The 20,920-nt window shown below is 40.7% G+C and overlaps 1 protein-coding gene across 1 annotated transcript in view; it reads right to left on the reverse strand.

Moving 5' to 3' along the window:
* Position 1: 1 nt before the first annotated feature.
* NDUFS1 (NADH:ubiquinone oxidoreductase core subunit S1) overlaps positions 2 to 20,920 on the reverse strand; it is a 35,608-nt gene continuing 14,689 nt past the window's right edge. The window contains exons 10-19 of the mRNA XM_054478848.2: positions 20,127 to 20,241; positions 18,777 to 18,922; positions 18,031 to 18,159; positions 14,586 to 14,715; positions 9,064 to 9,224; positions 6,213 to 6,367; positions 3,861 to 4,036; positions 2,759 to 2,893; positions 2,588 to 2,660; positions 2 to 329 (exon numbers count right to left, since the gene is read on the reverse strand). Of these exons, the coding sequence (XP_054334823.1) occupies positions 238 to 329; positions 2,588 to 2,660; positions 2,759 to 2,893; positions 3,861 to 4,036; positions 6,213 to 6,367; positions 9,064 to 9,224; positions 14,586 to 14,715; positions 18,031 to 18,159; positions 18,777 to 18,922; positions 20,127 to 20,241 (1,312 nt within the window). The 3' untranslated portion in view covers positions 2 to 237. The remainder of the gene's footprint in view (positions 330 to 2,587; positions 2,661 to 2,758; positions 2,894 to 3,860; positions 4,037 to 6,212; positions 6,368 to 9,063; positions 9,225 to 14,585; positions 14,716 to 18,030; positions 18,160 to 18,776; positions 18,923 to 20,126; positions 20,242 to 20,920) is intronic.

Here is a 20,920-nt window from a genome sequence, read left to right on the forward strand (position 1 = left end):
CTTTTAAGAGCATCTGCATAAAGTTTTATTATTTAACCTTTACACACAATACATGTTTTTCAAACTGCAAAGTTGATAACTAATATCATTTTCAAATAGGCATAGTATAACCTTAAATATTACATGATTCAGATTATTATTATTATTTTTTTTACAAAGAAATAAACCTGTAAAGGATCACTGCACTATAGTTGTCCATTAATTATCTGTGGCAAAACTGGGATCCTAGTAGATGCTTCAGCATATGGATGGTTCCTCTACTGCCTGGGCACCCTCTGTGACAGCTTTGACACATTTGGCCATTGTCTGTGAGGCTCTGCTAATTGAATCTGAAAGATATTAAGAAAATGTCATTTTGATAATACAACTTTTTAAAAAGCACATACTAAAACTTTAATGGTGCACATATTCAGGAGGAAAAAAGATTATAAGGCCCTATGCAAGTATACATAATTATATGTAACCAACAGATTCCAACAATAAACCCCTTACTGGCCAAATGCTTTCAATAACTATCCCTGGAAACAATCAAATAACTATAGAACAACTAGACAGTGCACCAGTATGCAGCCATTACAAAATTATAGAAAAGTATTCAAAACATAGGAAAGGCCAGGCGTGGTGGCTCACACCTGTAATCCTAGCACTTTGGGAGGCCAAGGCAGGTGGATCACGAGGTCAGGAGATCGAGACCATCCTGGCTAACATGGTGAAACCCCGTCTCTACTAAAAATACAAAAAATTAGCCAGGTGTTGTGGCACATGCCTGTACTCCCAGCTACTCGGGAGTTTGAGGCAGGAGAATGGCGTGAACCCAGGAGGCGGAGTTTGCAGTGAGCCGAGATCACACCACTGCAATCTAGCCTGGGTGACAGAGCAAGACTCTGTCTCAAAAAAAAATAAATAAATAAATAAATATAGGAAAAATGTGTACAATACTATTATTGAAAACAGTTACAAAACAGCATATGTACTAAAATACATTGAATTGTGCACTTCATGAGTAAATTTAGGGTATGTGAATTATATTTCAATAAAGCTATCAACCCCCACCCCCAAGTGAATAATCTCACTTTTTTTTTTTTTTGAGACAAGATCTGACTATGTTGGCCCAGCCTGGTCTGAAACTCCTGGATTCAAGCCATCTGCCCCCTTCAGCCTCCCAAAATGCTGGAATTACAGGCATGAGCCACCGCACCCGGCCTAATCTCACTTTTTGTTTCACTAAAAAATATATAGGCCAGGGGTGGTGGCTCACGCCTGTAGTCCTAGCACTTTGGGAGGCTGAGGTGGGCGGACTGCTTGAGTCCAGGAGTTTGAGATCTGCCTGGGTAACATGGCGAAACCCTATCTCTAAAAAATACAAAAATCAGCTGGATGTGGTGGTATGCGCCTAGAGTCCTAGCTACTGAGGAGGTTGAGGTGGGAGGATCGCTTCAGCCCGGGAGGCAGAGGTTGCAGCGAGCCAAGATTGTGCCACTGCACTCCAGCCTGAGTGACAGAGTAAAATCTCATCTCAAAAATTATACATACACACACACGTACATGTAAACAGTAATAATTACATATAAATAACAATAATTATTATAATATTATATATGTGTATAATGCATATGTATGTCCCTGGAGGAAGAGTGACTAAAATGTTAAAAATAATTACAGTTATTTCTTGATAGTGGGAATGTAGTGATTTTTCTTTTTTTTTTTTTTTAAAAAAAACTTTTAGGTTCAGGGGTACATGTGAAGGCTTTTTACACCAGTAAACTCATGTCACGGGGATTTGTTGTACAGAATACTTCATCACCAAGGAATTAAGCCCAGTACCCAAGACTTATCTTTTCTGCATCTCTCCCTCCTCCCACTCTCTACCCTCAAGTAGACTACAGTGTCTGTTGTTTCCTTCTTTGTGTTCATAAGTTCGCAGATAAATACCGTAGAAGTGATTTTTTGTTGTGCTTTTGAGCATAGGTATTATTTTACAATGAAGGTAATCTTTATTATCTAACTAAAATACCTATTAAAAAAATCTTAGATACAAACTATATAAAAAAATTAAGAGTTCTATGTGCTTTTAGATAGAAAATTAGTTAAAATAATCTATCAACTATTAAATACCTCATAACCTAGATGTTGTATCAACTGTTCTAAGAATCTTCAATAAACAAGTTTCAGTTTGTCTGCGTTCCTTAAAAACATTCCTAACAATTTACATCAGAAGCACTGTTTAACATGTTTCACATTTAAATGTTTTGATTCTTCCACCTATAATTCTCAGAAAAACCTGCAGTTATTTGCCACTTTGGAAAATTCGCCCTAAATTGCTACACAGTGACTTTCCTTACAACAGCAAAATTTTATATTTAAAATCTATTAATTGCTTGGATTTTCAAACTTTGCTTACATTTCAGAAACAAAAAAACTAGAGTAGAATCAGAAAATATGCTTACGTTAGTTCCAATGTTTGAAAACCTTCAAAGATTAAGAATTGCAAACACTATCAATCACAAATTGGAATTGTAACACCAAATGAGGTGATCTGATTACTTCTTACCTTTCGTATTTGGCAGTCATGTTGACAATTACATACCTGTCATGTAGAAGTCTTTTATAGTTAGCTGAGGTGGAACAAGTGGGTCAGCAAGAAGCTGCTGGTTCACTAGCTGCACAAAAAAGAAGAGATCAACAATAATATGGAAAACTAGTACTGTTACACCAGTAGATACAACATTATGAAAACTGCTCATGGGTGTGCTGTTACCTTTGAGAGCTCATTTGCTTGCTGGAAGTAATTAGCCCCTTCAATATCATCATATCGAACAAGATTAGGAGAGACTTCTTCCAATCTGTTCCTTACTTGATCCAGAGTATCATATGGAAGAGTTACTCCAGCAATCTACAACATGTCAGGTCCCCAAAAACAACAAAAAGTTTTAATACTTAAAAATATCAAATAATAGATAATTGTAACTATGGTGAAATAATGCAGCACTACTGAAAAGCCTATTGGTGTCCATTAGTAGACATACATTTATGAAGGAAGCAGTTCAGCAGGGAAACATCAAAAATTCTAATTCATTCACAGCTGTCAGTACATTAGTGACTCTGAAATTATTAGAGACAATGCTATGCTAAATCCAAATGTTTTTGCTAAACTGCTATTAATAATACACAAAGTTTACAATGTATTATTATTTTATTTTAAAAGTTAGGATGCTTACTTTTACATCAATAAAGAGCTAACAGACGTATTTTCAGGCAAAAGACAAGTCAACAATTTTCAACAATAAAAGCACCAATTTCAGGCCAGGTGCAGTGGCTCACACCTGTAATCCCAGCACTTCAGGAGACCGAGGTGGGAGGACTGCTTGAGGCCAGGAGTTCAAGACCAGCCTGGCCAACATGGCGAAACCCCATCTCTACTAAAAATACAAAAATTAGCCAGGCTTGGTGGTACATGCCTGTAATCCCAGTTACTCGGGAAGCTGAGGCACAAGAATCGCTTCAGCCCGGGAGGTGGAGGTTACCGTAAGCTGAGATCACGCCACTGCACTCCAGCCTGGGCAACAGAGAAAAACTCTGTGTCAAAAATAAATAAAATAAAATAAAAGCACCAATTTCAAGTTCCTTTATTTTTTAAGAGACAGGGTCTTGCTCTGTCCCTCAGGCTGGAGTGCAGCAGTGCAATGAGAGCTCACTGTAACCTTGAATTCCTGTTTCTGAATACATGTTTTCTATAGAAATTATTCAAATCATCTCTGCATTTCAGATTGGCATCTTCCTTGACTTTGAAAATCATTCTAACAGGCTAAAATATCAAATCCCTTTAGTAGCATCACTAAGAAATGACTCAGAAATTATACCTCAGAGAGTGCTCTTATAATTTTCCAGTCTTCTCTTGCCAAGCCAGGAGGTGTCACTGCTACCTTAGTCTGCTGAGCTCTACCCTCAGTGTTGACATATGTAGCAGACTTCTCTGTGTAAGCAGCTCCTGGGAGAATAACATCAGCTATGGGAGCCCCAACATCACCATGATGTCCTACACAAAGACGGAAAATGGTAAACCAAAATTTTATTAAAAACTGATTTTCTACTGTACATGAAGATAGTATTTATCATTTTAAATCCCATTTTGTAAAGTCACAAAAGTTTTTAAAACTAAAACAGTAGTGAAGTAATACAAATTAAAGCCCACCTCACCCCTAATTCAACTCCCTTCCCAAAGAAAATTATTATTTTTTTGAGATGGAGTCTCGCTCTGTCGCCCAGGCTAGAGTGCAGTGGTGCAATCTCGGCTCACTGCAAGCTCTGCCTCCTTGGCTCACTGCAAGCTCTGCTCACTGCAAGCTCCTCACGCCATTCTCCTGTCTCAGCCTCCCGAGTAGCTGGGACTACAGGTGCCCGCCACCACACTCAGCTAATTTTTTGTATTTTTAGTAGAGACGGGGTTTCACTGTGTTAGCCAGGATGGTCTTGATCTCCTGACCTTGTGATCCGCCCACCTCGGCCTCCCAAAGTGCTGGGATTACAGGCATGAGCCACCGCGCCCGGCCCCAAAGGAAATTATTGTTAAAGCATTTGGGGGCCAGGTGCGGTGGCTCATGCCTGTGACCCCAGCACTTTGGGAGGCCAAGGCGGACAGATGACTTGAGGCCAGGAGTTTGTGTCCAGCCTGGCCAACATGGCAAAACCCCATCTCTACTAAAAATACAAAAAAATTAGCCCAATGTGGTGGTGTGTGCTGTAATCCCAGCTATTCAAGAGGGCTGAGGCATGAGAATCGTTTGAACCCGTGAGGTAGGGGCTGCAACAAGCCGAGATCACACCACTGCACTCCAGCCTGGGTGACAGAGAGAGACTCTATCTCAAAAAAAAAAATTTTTTTTAAAGAAAAAAAAGTATCTTCTAAAAGAAAGAAAAGTATCTTCTCAGACTATTTTATGCAAACACAAATATGTATAATATCACACACACATATAAAATAGGCAAATAAGTATACTGATGCTTACAAAGTAGAAATGCTTGCAAAGTAGAACTGCTCAGATGTACCAGTTTGTGAAATGTGGTAAAGTAGACTGAAATGGGGGAGGATGCAAAGACAGGAATATGACAGTAATACTGAAAAAGGCATAAACGAAAAATTACAGAAAAATTTGGAAACACTGCCACCCATTAATAACAACTGGCAGACGAAAAAAGTTATTCAGAAAAGAAGACCTTTAGAAACATCTGAATCAAGTGTAACAAAGTCGTAAAATAATATATAGTTTAATATAATTTGTGCACATTTGTATATGCATATGAAGATGTTATGAAGTACACATATCAAAACTGTCATCAATGATTATTTCTTAAAGGACTAAAAACAGGATTTTAGTTTATTTTATGTTATTTTAATTTTATTAAAAATAACATTTTTATTGCTCTGTCACCAAGGCTGGAGTGCAGTGGCATGATCATGGCTCACTGCAGCCTCAACCTCCTGAACTCAAGTGATCCTCCCACCTCAGCCTCCTAAGTAGCTGGGATCACAGACATGCAGCATCACGCCTAGCTAATTTTTAAATTTTTTGTAGAAACAGGGTCTCCCTATGTTGCCCAGACTGGTCTAGAACTCCTAGGCTCAACAAATCCTCCTGCCTCAGCCTCTCAAAGTGCTGGGATTACAGCATGAGCCACAGCACCCAAGGAACAGGATTTAGTTCATATATTTTGGTTTAACTTTTTTTTTTTTTGAGAGGGAATTTCACTCTTATTGCCTAGGCTGGAGTACAATGGCATGATCTTGGCTCACTGCAACCTCTGCCTCCCAGGTTCAAGTGATTCTCCTGTCTCAGCCTCCCGACTAGCTGGGATTACAGGCGCCCACCACCATGCTCAGCTAATTTTTATATTTTTAGTAGAGACAGGGTTTTACCATGTTGGTCAGGCTGGTCTTAAACTCTTGACCTCAGGTGATCCACCCGCGTTGGCCTCCCAAAGTGCTGGGATTACAGGTGTGACCCACCAAACCTGGCAGGTAATAATTCTTAAAAGCAGTATCAATTACGTAACTAATAACACTTGCGGTTTGTTTAAAAAAAAAGAAGGGGGAGTAGGGGGAGGCAAAATTCTCAAATGGAAAGCATTCAGTTCACTAAATATATTACTAAATGGTTTCTAACATACACAATGTACTACTCTCTTTTGTTTCTGGTGTCACAGGTGATACTTACCTTGATAAATTATGAAACAATCCTTTGGCAAATCCTGTCGTGTGATACAACCTCCATCTGCTCCCAGGAGAAACAGCAGCCTGGGAGGGTTCTTACGAATTGCTTCCACCCCAGGCTTATAGCCAAGGTCCAAAGCAGCTACTTGACTTGCAATCCTGCAAAGCAATTATGGAATTTTACCATAACTGCAGTGTTTTCAATGTAAAAAATTAAATGTGATTTTTGGAATAATTTCCTTTCAACAATGTCAAAAAACTCATTTTATTTTATTTTTTTCTCGGCGATAGAGTCTCACTTTGTCACCCAGGCTGGAGTGCAATGGTGTGATCTCGGCTCACTGTAACCTCTGCCTCCTGGATTCAAGCGATTCTCCTTCCTCAGCCTCCCAAGTAGCTGGGACTACAGGCACGTGCCACCACACCTGGCTAATTTTTGTATTTTCAGTAGAGATGGGGTTTCACCATGTTGGCCAGGCTGGTCTTGAACTCTTGACCTCAGGTGATCCACCTGCCTTGGCCTACCAAAGTGCTGGGATTACAGGCGTGAGCCACCACACCTGGCCAAAAAATTCCATCCTTACCCATTTAAAATAGATGCTAAAACCAGAAACAGCAGTCTTTTACTGTTTTGAGAATGGCAACCAAAGAAATGTCAGATTCTTAGGACACTATGTCTCTCCATGACATAGTATTGAATGAAATAATTCTAGAAATTTTATGCCAACTGTAACTGCTTTAAGTCGGATTCTTAGTCAATAAAGTAAGACATAAAACATGATAAGCCATACATATTCATAAAAGAAAAATCAGATTATTTCAAAAATGAAAAGGGAGAAATTGAAAACCACTCATTAAACTATAAATCAGCAAAAACCATAATGAGAAAACCAAAACCTTATGGAAATTTTTTCTATGAATATATATTACTCTTATAAGCAGAAAATAATCTTTTAAAGAAGAGGTCTGGAATAAATATACTTTGAATAGCAGGGTTGTTGTTTTGGTTTTGCTTGCTATTTGTTAACTATCTAGAAATAGTAGCCATTCTGAGGACCTAAAACAAGTTGGAAGCATGCTTCGAAAGGCTCAGAAATGGTTATCCTGTGTGCCCCAATAGTTCTACTTTTAGAAATATATCCTAAGAAGATAATTTCAAGTGCAAAGGTATCTGTGCATCACTGTATTATTTCAGAAGTTAAAAACTACCATCAACATACATGTTAAAAAGAAGAAAATGGCTAAAAAAATTCATAGTATATTCATGATATCAATTAGCCATTAACGTTTTTATTTACAAACAATTTCTAGAAAAAAATTTCTCACCATAGTAGGAAATTCTCATTTGGCAATGAAAACCTATTAAAACCAGGATACAAAATTGTATCCACAGTATAATTTCACCTATGTAACTAAAAAAAAATATTACACAGCTGTGAGGTGCAGTGGCTCATATCTGTAATCCCAGCACTTTGGGAGGCTGAAGGCGGCAGATCACCTGAGGTCAGGAGTTTGAGACCAGCCTGGCGAACATGGTGAAATCCCGTCTCTACCGAAAATAAAAAAATTAGGCCGGGCGTGGTGGCTCACACCTGTAATCCCAGCACTTTGGGAGGCTGAGGTGGGCAGATCGCCTGAGGTCAGGAGATCGAGACCATCCTAGCTAACACGGTGAAACCCAATCTCTACTAAAAATACAAAAAATTTGCCTGGCATAGTGGCACGCGCCTGTAGTCCCAGCTATTCAGGAGGCTGAGGTAGGAGAATTGCTTGAACTTGAGGGATGGAGGTTGCAGTGAGCCAAGATCGTGCCATTGCACTCCAGCCTGGGTGACAGAGCAATACTCCATATCAAAAATAATAATAATAATAAAATAAAAAAGTTAGCCAGGTGTGGTGGCACATGCCAATAGTCCCAGCTACTTGGGAGGCTGAGGCAGGAGGATTGCTTGAACCTGGGAGGGGGAGGCTGCAGTGAGCCAAGATCGTGCCACTGCACTTCAGACTGGGCAACCGAGTGAGACTCTGGTCTCAAAAAAATAAAATAAAATATTACGCAGGGTAAAAAAAAAACAAAAAACTAGAAGAAAATGCATGAAAATAGTAATAATTATCTACACATTATAGAATAAGGATCAGCTCCATTTCTGCACATATCTGTCTCTTTTCAACTTACCTAAATTAAACCTGCATTACTGATATGGTTTGAAATAAAGGCCAGGTGCAGTGGCTCACGCTTATAATCCCAGCAGTTTGGGAGGCTGAGGCAGAAGTATCGCCTTAGCCCAGGAGTTTGAGATCAACCTGGGCAACATAGTGAGACTTCATCTCTACAAAAACAAAAAATTAGCTGGGCACGTGGCATGCGTCTGTAGTTTCAGCCATTTAATACTTGGGAGGCAGGGGTGGGAGGATCGCTGGAGCTCAGGAAGTCAGGGCTGCAGTGGACTATGATCACACCACTGCACTGAGACCCTGTCTCAAAACAAAAAGCCAAATAATCAAAAAGAAAAAAAAAAGAAAGAAATCCTTCAGCTGAATTCTCATATTAGCTTACATTTTTATCATTTAATTAAAGAACTTGTTGCAATTTTTGAACCAAGGTATAACTAATATAACAATTTTTAAAGTACTTCACTTTTTTTCTCAACACTCACCACTATTTCAAATATTTTTAATATTCCTTATCATCGTGGGCTCTTCTCACACAGAGTAAAGGTCTATATTTCACATGTGTAACTGGGATAATGTTGCTAAATGTTGTTTGTAAATTAAATTTAACAGTGTATCAGGAACACATACATATACACAAAATTACTTGAACTTACAGTATATAAAGCAATTACTCAACAAACCTATGAAGGATATTCATAACTTTCCAATCACCAGTAACACCACTAGTCATCCGAATCTTTTGTGCAATGCTAGAAACAGCTGCAAGAATTGCTGCTCCATCATTTCTTTGGAGTGCAGAACTGCCTAAAACCACCATTGGTTTTTTAGCTTCCTTTAGGACCTATTTAAAAAAACAAAAGACTTTGATTTTAAAATATTACAAGTAAGCTGAACACCTAACCATATTTGCCTCTATAATATATGTTGTCCCAAGTCTTAAGTGTAACATGAATGTCTTCAATTTGTTAGCCCAACATACAGACACACATATACAACCAGATTTAGTTTAATCCAAAGCATCTTGCCAATGCTAATGTGAAATATGCCTGAGTATCAGCTAAGACACGTTTTCTGAAAGTAATTATTCAGAATAAAAAGCCTAGCAAATTATCCTGTGGTCAGAATAACTATGGGCAGGTCCCAGAAAAATTGAGGAACTTCTCTCCAGAGATTCAGATGGTACTTAAAGAATAGGAAAAACCATGCTTAAGAATCATGTCTACTATCTTCCATCTACTTACCATGCCACAGATAGGGAGGAGGAGGCAGGGAAAGCAATGACCACTAGATCACAGTGTTAAATGCCTACAATTTTAAGGCTTTGTTTTAAACCACAGTAACTCTGAATGACAAAAACTGGGAGAACGCATCCCAAGAGTAAAGGAAACTACAGATTTCACAGAAGATGGGCAAATAAGATGTAGAGTTATAGGCCAGGCGCGGTGGCTCATGCCTGGAATCCCAACACTTTGGGAGGCTGAGGTGGGTGGATCACTTGAGGACAGGAGTTCGAGACCAGCCTGGGCAACATGGTGAAACCCCATCTCTACTAAAAATACAAAAAAATTAACCAGGCGCGGTGGTATGTACCTGTAGCCCCAGCTACACAGCAGGCTGAGGCACGAGAATTGCTTGAACTTGGGAGGCGGAGGTTGCAGTGAGCCAAGACTGTGCCACTGCACTCCAGCCTGGGCAACAGAGTGAGACTCTGTCTCAAAAACAAAACAAAACAAAATGTGTAAAGTTATAGAATACATGTCTCATTCTCCCACCCATCCTTTGTGTCATTCTTCAATAAATAGCTGGCCACAATCGAAGAATCCGCATGGAAATTATGCTGAGATATTATAAAGAGGAATACATTAATCACAAGAGGAACTTGCCAAGGAAATGTGAATAGTTGAAAGAAATAGTTTTTAATAGTCTCAAAGACACTGAAAAATAACACACTCTTTCTCACTTAAAAACTCAAAGAAGCAACACTGTAGAGAGTATTATATAATAAGGAGATTTTCACCACTGAATTCAGGAAAGAACTGGAAGAGAAACAAATAATAAATACCATTCCAGAAACAATAAAAAACTAAATAGGCCAGGTGCAGTGGCTCACGCCTGTGATCGCAACACTCTGGGAGGCCGAAGTGGGTGGATGACTTGAGCCCACGGGTTCAAGTGCAGCCTGGGCAACGTGGCAAAACCTCGTCTCTACAAAAAATTGGCCAGGCATGGTGGTGCGCACCTGTGGTCCCAGTGATGGCTGCAGTGAGCCAAGACAGCACCATTGCACTCCAGCATGGGTGACAGAGCCAGACCGTCTCAAAAACAAAAAAAAAAAAGAAAGAAAAGAAAGAAAACATGATTAACTACAGGGACAGGAAAGACAGGGTACAGGATACAAAACAAATGGAAAAAGGAAAAAAACACAGATACGAAAAACCAGGCAAGGTTGGCTCATGCTTGTAATCCCAACACTTTAGGAGGCTGAGGTGGGAGAATTGCTTGAGGCCAGGAGTTTGAGGCCAGACTGGGCATCACAATGAGCCCCATCTACACAAAAAAATATAAAAATTAGCTGGGCATGGTGGTGTATGCCTGCAGATCCAGCTACAGGGGAGGCTTAGGTGGGAGGACTGCTTAAGCCCAGGAGTTTGAGGCTACAGTCAGCTAAAATTCTGCCATTGCACTGCAGCCTGGGCAACAGAGTGAGACCTTAAAAAATATACATAGAAAAGAAGATTCAACAACTGCATTGTCAAGAGTTCTTTTTTTTTCTTTTGAGACAGGGTCTTACTCTGTTGCCCAGGCTGGAGTGCAGTGGCATGATCTCGGCTCACTGTAACCTCCACCTCCCAGGTTCAAGCTATTATCTTGCCTCAGCCTCCCAAGTAGCTGAGATTACTGGCATGCACCACCATGCCAAGCAAATTGGTTTTTTTTTTGTATTTTTTAGTAGAGATAGGGTTTCACCATTTTGCCCAGGCTGGTCTTGCTTCTGACCTCAGGTGATTTGCCTGCACTGGCTTCCCAAAGTGCTGGGATTACAGGTGTGAGCCACCACATCAAGAGTTCTTAATGAAGGCAACAGAATTAATGAAAAATGTATTTAAATCTATTATAGAAGAAAATGTTCTCAGGCCAGGCACAGTGGCTCACGCCTGTAATCTCAGTACTTTGGGAGGCCGACGCGGGCAGATCACAAGGTCAGGAGATCAAGACCATCCTGGCCAACATGGTGAAACCCTGTCTCTACTAAAAATAAAAAAATTAGCTGGGCATGGTGGTGTGCACCTGTAGTTGCAGCTACTCGGGAGGCTGAGGCAAGAATCGCTTGAACCTGGCAGACTGAGGTTGCAGTGAGCCGAGATCATGCCACTGTACTGCACTCCAGCCTAGGGACACAGCAAGACTCTGTCTCCAAAAAAAAAAAGAAAAAAGAAAAAAAGAAAAGAAAACGTTCTCTGAAAATAGTAGTCACCTATCACATGGGGATGGGAATTAGAGAGGAGAAAGGAAGACTTTTCACTGAATATTTTTTAATATTTTTGATCTTTTAATCATAATTTTTTTCTATTCAAAATAAACAAGTTGTGCTTTGCTACTTCATCCTCTTGCACATCACCTTCTTCCCTATACCTGAGACTGTAAGTGAAGCAACCACCTTGGAACCACAAGGAGAGAGACACACATAATCACATGTGAGCAAGCAAATGCACTGACGACGCAAAGCAGGAAGGCAGGCTCTCTTTGATGATATCCTTGGACAACTGCATCAGCTTTTTTTTTTTTCTTTCTTCTTTTTGTTTTTTTGAGACAGAATCTCACTCTGTCACCCAGGCTGGAGTCCAATGGTGCGATCTCAGCTCACTGCAACCTCTGCCTCCTGGGTTCAAGTGATTCTCCTGCCCCAGCCTCCCAAGTAGCTGGGATTACAAGGCCACCACACCCGGCTAATTTTTTTTTTTTTTTTTTTGCAGAGGCGGGGTTTCACCATGGTGGTCAGGCTGGTCTCAAACTCCTGACCTTGTTATCCGCCAGCCTCGGCCTCCCAAAGTGCTGGAATTACAGGCGTGAGCCACCACGCCCAGCCTGCATCAGCTTTCAATGTGCCTACCTCCAGACCACCTTGTGTGACAAACAAATACTCCTTAGTTTTTAGTTGTTTTTTTTTTTTTTTTTTTTTTGAGACGGAGTCTCGCTCTGTTGCCCAGGCTAGAGTGCAGTGGCATGATCTGAGCTTACTGCAACCTCCGTCTTCTGGGTTCAAGCGATTCTCCAGCCTCAGCCTCCCGAGTACCTGGGATTACAGGTGCCCATCACCACACCCAGCTAATTTTTGTATCTTTAGTAGAGACAGGGTTTCACCATGTTGGCCAGGCTGGTCTCAAACTCCTGACCTCAGGTGATCCGCCCGCCCTGGCCTCCTAAAGTGCTGGGATTACAGGTGTGAGCCACCGCACCTGGCCAGAAATTCCTTAGTTTCTTTCCTTTTTTTTTTTTTTTTTTTTTGAGACAAAAGTTTCACTCCTGTTGCCCAGGCTGGAGTGCAATGGCGCAATCTCGGCTCACCACAACCTCCACCTCCTGCCTCAGCCTCCCGAGTAGCTGGGATTATGCATGCGCCACCATGCCCAGCTAATTTTGTGTTTTTAATAGAGATGGGGTTTCTCCATGTTGGTCAGGCTGGTCTCAAACTCCCGACCTCAGGTGATACACCCACCTCAGCCTCCCAAAGTGCTGGGATTATAGATGTGAGCCACCATGTCCAGCCAACTCCTTAGTTTTTTAACCACCTCCACCACCACACATATATTCTAAAATAAAGAGAACCTTGTATCTTTAGACTGAAAGTACATTCTGTCCCATAGTCTTATAGTGATGTCTTCACCTTTAAGACATATTTCGGTGAAGTTACTGAATTTCAAGAATGATAATCAGAATCCCAGCACTTTGGGAGGCCGAGGCTGGTGGACCACAAAGTCAGGAGTTGGAGACCAGCCTGGCCAATATGGTGAAACCCTGTCTCTACTAAAAATACAAAAATTAGCCAGGTGTGGTGGTGCATGCCTGTAGTCCCAGCTACTCGGGAGGCTGAGGCAGGAGAATGAACCTGGGAGGCGGAGGTTGCAATGAGCCAAGATCGTGCCACTGCACTCCAGCCTGGGTGACAGAGTGAGACTTCGTCTCCCCGCCAAGGGGGAAAAAAAAAAAAAGATAATCAGGACAGGGTTTGGGGCAGGACAGGGGAATAAAGTTTACATGCTTCTTCACTAACAAAAGGCGGTGTCTATAAAGCTCAGAAAGGGGGGAAAAAAATTCTGACCCTGGAATTTCACATCCTGACAAGCTGTCTCTTCAGGAATAGACATTCTCAAGCAAGCAAGAACTCAAGGAATACAGGCACCCATGAGCCACCTTTGGGAAAAGCAAAACAATAAAGCCAACAACAAAATGAACTGAAGAAAGAACTCAAATGAAAAAAGCACGTACCTCAGAAACAAAAATAGAAGGGCTCATAAAATTTTAAGGAATAACTCCTTTTGTAATAAAGAAAGATTTAAATGAAGTTAAAAGTGCAATTCTTTCAGTTTTACTTTGGTTTCTTTTCAGATAATTTCAAGAAAATTGAACTCTGGTAAATAAAAACTGCATGTACAGTACGATCTCATTTTTGTTTGACTATTCATCCATCTTGCTTTGCTCTCTGTATAAATGGAGAGATGATTATGATGTTTTATCAATACCCATTTTGGGGTGATGGAATTTTAGGTAATGTTTTACTTTCTTCCTCATGTTCTTTTCTGTATTGGTGTAAGTTTTTTTGGGGGTGGGATGGAGTCTCACTCTGTCACCCAGGCTGGAGTGCAGTGGCACAATCTTGGCCCAGTGCAACCTCCACCTCCTGGGTTCAAGCAATTCTCCTGCTTCAGCCTCCCAAGTAGCTGGTACTACAGGCGCATGCTAACTTTGGTTTGTATTTTAGTAGAGACAGGGTTTCACCATGTTGCCCAGTCTGGTCTTGAACTCCTGACCTCAGGTGATCCACCTGCCTCGGACTCCCAAAGTGCTGGGATTACAGGCGTGAGCCACCGTGCCCAACCTGGTGTAAGTTTTAACACTTACATAGGATTATTACAAAAACAGTTATGTTTAAATAACAATAATTAAAAATCAACAAGAGTAGATACATATAAGTTGAGAGCACCTGGCTAAATGGATGGCTTCCTGAAGCAATGTCTTGAAGAATTTTGGGGGAGTCTCCCAGGTGGTCATATGTGTAAGTGAGGTCCACTGGACTGCCTATAAGGGCCACTTTTAAGTCATTATGCAGCCAGCTGAAATAAAAACAACATTTTAAGAAGTAAATAACTAAGCTAAGCAGTTACTGGTCTCATCAATCCTAAGTGATCCATCTGTTTACTATTACAAAATGTTAAAAGCACAGACAATACATTTAACAGATATGATTTACTATGTACCTTTCAAAACAGTGTTGCAAAAAGGCATGCCCAGGCAATTCAGTGCATTAATTTGCTGTGTAGAAATGCTATCTAGACCAGGCGCAGTACAGTGGCTCACCCCTGTAAATCCCAACACTTTAGGAGGCTAAGGCAGGTGGATTACTTGAGGTCAGGAGTTTGAAACCAGCCTGACCAACATGGTGAAACCCCATCTCTTCTAAAAACACAGTATCAGCTGGGCATGGTGGCGCATGCCTGGAGTCCCAGCTACTTGGGAGGCTGAGGCAGGAGAATCACTTGAACCCTGGAGGTAGAGGTTGCAGTGAGCTGAGATCGGGCCATTGCATTCCAGCCTGGGTAACAAGAGCAAAACTCCGCCTCAAAATAAAAAATTAAAAAAAAAAAAAAAAAGAAAGAAATGCTACTAAGCCAGCTATAAAAGTTATTTATTTATTTATCTATTTTTTTTTTTGAGAGAGAGAGTCTCACTCTGTCACCCAGGCTGGAGTGCTGTGGCGCGATCTCGACTCACTGCAAGCTCCACCTCCTGGGTTCAAGCGATCTTCCTGCCTCACCCTCCTGAGTAGCTGGGATTACAGGCGCCTGCCTCTAAGCCCAGCTAATTTTTGTATTTTTAGTAGAAGGCAGGCTTTCACCATGTTGGCCAGACTGGTCTTGAACTCCTGACCTCAGGTGATCCACCCACCTCAGCCTCCCAAAGTGCTGGGATTATAGGCGTAAGCCACTGCACCCAGCCTAAAAAAATTTTAATTTTAGAATTAATCTGTAATTTTTATTTTGCAGTATTTACATGGCAGGGTCAATTATCTCTTAATTATCCATTAAGGATATTTAAACATTTTCATAATTCATGAAAATATATTATGTTATTCATATTTATTCTCTACAGCAGGGAACTATGGCTCCAGTTCCTCCAAAAAGTCGTAAGTGCAGTGACTATTTGGTCTGGTTTGTCTGAGATAGTGCTTTTTTTTTCCCTGTTATCCTGATGTAATTATTAATTCCCTCTTTCACTCCCCTAATTTAGACAATAAACTATATGGCTACCCTCTTTATAAATCTCTAAGATGTAAATTTAAAAGACAGAAAGCATGCTAGAAAATAACTGGTTTGTGTTCTTAAAAAAAAGTCAAAAAAGGGACCAGAAGAGTCATGAAACTAATTGTAATGTATCACTCCAGAATGGATCCTGAGGAAACAAAAAAATTGCTATAAAAGAAATTATGAAAAAAATCAATGAAATTTAAATATAAACGGAGGCTTATGAAATAATATTGTATCAAAACTAAATTTCTGGCTGGATGCAGTGGCTTATGTCTATCACTCCCAGCACTTTCAGAGGCCAAGGCAGGAGGAACACTTGAGCTCAGGAGTTCAAGACCAGCCTGGGCAACATAGGGAGATCCCGTCTCTACAAAAGGTATTTTAAAAAATTAGCTGGGCATGGTGGTGCATGCCTGCAGTCCCAGCTACTCAGGAGGTTGTGGTGGGAGCATCATTTGAGCCCAGGAGGTCAAGGCTGCAGTGAGCTGTGATCATGCTAATATACCTTAGCCTGTGTGACACAGCAAGACCCCTAATACAAAAACTAGCTGGGCGTGGTGGCATACGCCTGTATTCCCAGCTACTCGGGAAGCTGAGGCAGGAGAATTGCTTGAACCCAGGAGGCAGAGGATGCAGTGACCCGAGATTGAGATCTCAGAAACCAAAAAAACTAAATTTCTTTTTTTTGAGATGAAGTTTTGCTCTTGTTGCCCAGGCTGGAGTACAATGGTGTGATCTTGGCTCACCACAACCTTCACCTCCCAGGTTCAAGTGATTCTTCTGCCTCAGCCTCCGAAGAAGCTGGGATTACAGGAATGCGCCACCATGCCCGGCTAATTTTGTATTTTTAGTAGAGATGGGTTTCTCCATGTTGGTCAGGCCGGTCTCAAACTCCCGACCTCAGATGATCCACCTGCCTTGGCCTCCCAAAGTGCTGGGATTACAAGCGTGAGCCACCACGCTCAGCCTAAATTTCTTCATTATTTAAGAGAATGCTCCTTGTTCTCAGGAAATCCACACTGAGAATTTAGGTATAAAAGGGCACCATGTCCACCAGAAACTTCCAAATGATTCAGAAAATTAGATTCACACACACATATGTATGTAGTGTATATATATACACACACACATATACACTATATATATACACACACACTGAGAATCATAATACAAATAAGGCAAGATGTTAACATCAGTTAATCTGTGTGAACAATATACAAAATGGTATACAAAGACCATTTCGAGCATCTTGAATTATTTCAAAATAAAAAGCTAATAACTTAAATTTAAAAGACTGGCAAGGAGAGGAGAAAACAACCTATTAGAAATTGTTGCAACTGGGTGTGGCAGTTCATGCCTGTAATCCCAGTACTTTGGGAGGCCAAGGCGGGAGGATGGCGTGAACCCAGGAGCTCGAGACTAGCCTGGCAACATGGCAAGGCTCCATCTCTAAAAAATTTAAAAGGCCGGGCGTGGTGGCTCACACCTGTAATCCCAGCACTTTGGGAGGCTGAGGCGGGAGGATCACGAGGTCAGGAGATCGAGACCACAGTGAAACCCCGTCTCTACTAAAAATACAAAAAATAAGCTGGGCGCAGTGGCGGGCGCCTGTAGTCCCAGCTACTCGGGAGGCTGAGGCAGGAGAATGGCGTGAACCCGGGAGGCGGAGCTTGCAGTGAGCCGAGATCGCGCCACTGCACTCCAGCCTGGGTGACAGAGCTGAGACTCTGTCTCAAAAACAAAAAAATAAAAAATAAAATTAAAAAAAAATTTTTTTTAATTTAAAAAATTTAAAAAAAAAAAGGCTCAGTGCAGTGGCTCACACCTAAAATCCCAGCACTTTGGGAGGCCGAGGCGGGCGGATCACGAGGTCAGGAGATCAACACCATCCTGGCTAACATGGCGAAACCCCGTCTCAAGGCGGAGCTTGCAGAGCCGAGATACTGCCACTGCACTCCAGCCTGGGTGACAGAGACTTGGTCCCACCAAAAAAAAAAAAAAAAAATTGTCTTCCAGTTATCTTTTGGAGTCTCACTACCACTATTAGGAAGATGTCATTTTTCACATATAAAACAAAAAAATTACATAAGTATTTTTAAACCTTGAATAAATACTATTACCAACCTCTTTCGAATTCTAGCATTAAACAGTGGTGCCTCAAAACGTGGATTTGTACCAACCAGAAGTACAACATCTGCCTCTTCCACACCAGCAATTGTAGTATTAAGAAGATAATTGGAACGCAAATCTGTGCTAGAAAAACAATATATAAAACGCAAATTTACTTTAAAATTAATACATACAGAGAATCCATGAAATATTCTATCATCAAACCCATTGCCTTCCCAAACAAAAAATTTTATGAAGTATTTCTAAATTAAATGAACATTTCAGATACTTTTTTTTTTTTCAGACAGAGTCTCACTCTGTCGCCCATGCTGGAATGCAGTGGCATGATCCTGGCTCCCTGCAACCTCCGCCTCCCAAGTTCAAGCGATTCTCCTGCCTCAGCCTCCCAAGTAGCTGGGATTATAGACGTATACCACCACACCCGGCTAATTTTTTTGTATTTTTAGTAGAGACGGGGTTTTGCCATGTTGGCCAGGCTGGTCTCGAACTCCTGCACTCAGGCGATCTGCCTGCCTTGGCCTCCCAAAGTGCTGGGATTACAGGCATGAGCCACTGTGCCTGGCCTGAGATACTCAGCGATAAGTGGATTCCTCTATTTCCTACAACTTCTGGTTTGATCTTGGTCTATATGTGAAAATAAATTGGGGGATATGTTGGAGAATCCAGGTTGTCACATTTTATACATAATTTGTAACTAAAAAAAGAAAGGAAAGCCTAGATCCTAGCTTCATATTTCTCACCCAGCTCCTGCAGTGGGGAAGACCTCTTCAGTGCATAAGGTATCAGAGTCCACTCTATTAAGCAAATCTTTGAGAGCTACTAGGGCTTCAGCATCCACCAAGCCACCTGCAATTGCTGCCACATCTTTGCCTTGAAAACTCTGCAACTAGAAACAGATGAAAAGGGCATCACCAAGAAACCTACATGCAGCAAAGACCCCAATGAAATGTTCAGAAAATAAAACTGTAAAATAAAACTGTAATTGCTTTCAAGTACAACAAAAGTTAATAGACTTCCGATTAAAAAGTTTTACAACATGCCCAGGCGCGGTGGCTCATGCCTGTAATCCCAGTACTTTGGGAGGCCAAAGTGGGTGGATCACCTGCAGTCAGGACTTTAAGACCAGCCTAGCCAACATGGTGAAATCCCGTCTCTACTAATAATACAAAAATCAGCTGGGCATGGTGGCATATGCCTGTATTCCCAGCTGCTTGGGAGGCTGAGGCAGCAGAACTGCTTGAACCAAGGAGGCAGAGGCTGCAGTGACCCCAGATCGAGATCGTGCCACTGCACTCCAGCCTGGGCAACAACAGTGAAACTCCATCTCAAAAACACAAAAAAAGTTGTACAACAATTATTAATTAATCTAAAAGTGAAAAGCTGCAGAGGTGTTATGTGGGGCCACAGCTAATAACATCAGCTTAGAAGGAAGCTGTTTTATATTTAGGAAAAAAGGCACTTCAAAATGAGGTCTGGAGAATGAAGTGGAACTATAGTTACCTTAAATGCAACCTCCTCTGAAGTATCTGCCTTGCCCTCTAGTGCTTTATGTTGTCTTTCTCTAACAAGAAAACTATTCCCTTCACTTGTACTCTGGCAAGTTCATATTCATTCTCAGATTCTTCTTTAAGAATCACCTTCTGTAGGAAGGTATCTTTTTTTTTTTTTGAGATGGAGTCTCGCTGTGTCACCCAGACTGGAGTGCAGTGGTGCGATCTCAGCTCACTGCAACCTCCAAGGAAGGCATCTTGATATGCCTGTCCTAGTTAGGCATTCCTCCTACGTGCTCTCACTCATATTACTCCTTATATAATTACTCATAGCTGCATATAATAATTGCTGAATTGTGCAACTTTCTCTACTACAAGATTGTAGGATGAAGGAATCATATGTCCGTGGTCTTTATATCCCTTAATCTAGCATAATATCTAGCATATGTCCTCAGTAGATGTCTGTAAAATGGAAGGAGATTAAATCATAATCTTAGTAAAAGGAAAAAAAGGAAGAAACATACATCCCCCCCTCTTCATGGCAAAGATGTTTCTTGATAATCACAAACACTATTTAACACTATTTATTTCAAATTTTACCATTCCAGCTACACGAGAGAGTGCATCCTCCCAAGAAGTATAGGTTAAAAGCCCTTTTTCATTTCTGACCATTGGCTCGGTAAGTCTTTGACGTTTTAGCCCATCATAGGCAAATCTAGAAAACAGAAATTATACCATTGTGGAATCTTGCTAAAGAAGTAACTATAATTTTCAAGTTAAATCAACAAGAAATGTTATTTAAATACAGTACTGGTTAAAGTATCAAATATCTAAACACCTAGATACAAGTAATTATTCCAGATATTTTTAGAGATGAACCAATAGATTTTATGAACTTCACCTAAAACTAAAATACCATCTGAAAGTTTGATTTCTTCCCTTAAATCATACAAAAAAAAGTTTGATTTCTTATACTTTCAGCTAACTGAACAATCTTAAAATTACAACACAAAAAAATCTGACAGCTAAAAAAGGCAAATCATTTTTATTTACAAAACATGAGTATCTCTACATATTTTATCAAAATTATATTTTGCAAACTCTTCTATTTAGCTTCTTTTTCAAGCAACCATCCCACCTTGGCCTCCCAAAGTGCTGGGATTACAGGTGTGAGTCACTGCGCCCAGCCTAGCTTCTTTTCTCTAATGAACAAACTGAAATAAGTTGAGAATGTATCAATCTACTTGAATTTCTCCATGTGGGAGGAAAAAATATCTTTCTCAAAGTAAATACAATATCCAGGGATTGACCTAGGACTATTAAAGTCAGTATTATCACATTATATAAGTAGCTCAGATTCCAGTAGTCTATATTCAGTAACTAATTTGCAAATA

This window comes from Pongo pygmaeus, chromosome 11, assembly GCF_028885625.2.
Source record: "Pongo pygmaeus isolate AG05252 chromosome 11, NHGRI_mPonPyg2-v2.0_pri, whole genome shotgun sequence".
Taxonomy (NCBI): Eukaryota; Metazoa; Chordata; class Mammalia; order Primates; family Hominidae; genus Pongo; species Pongo pygmaeus.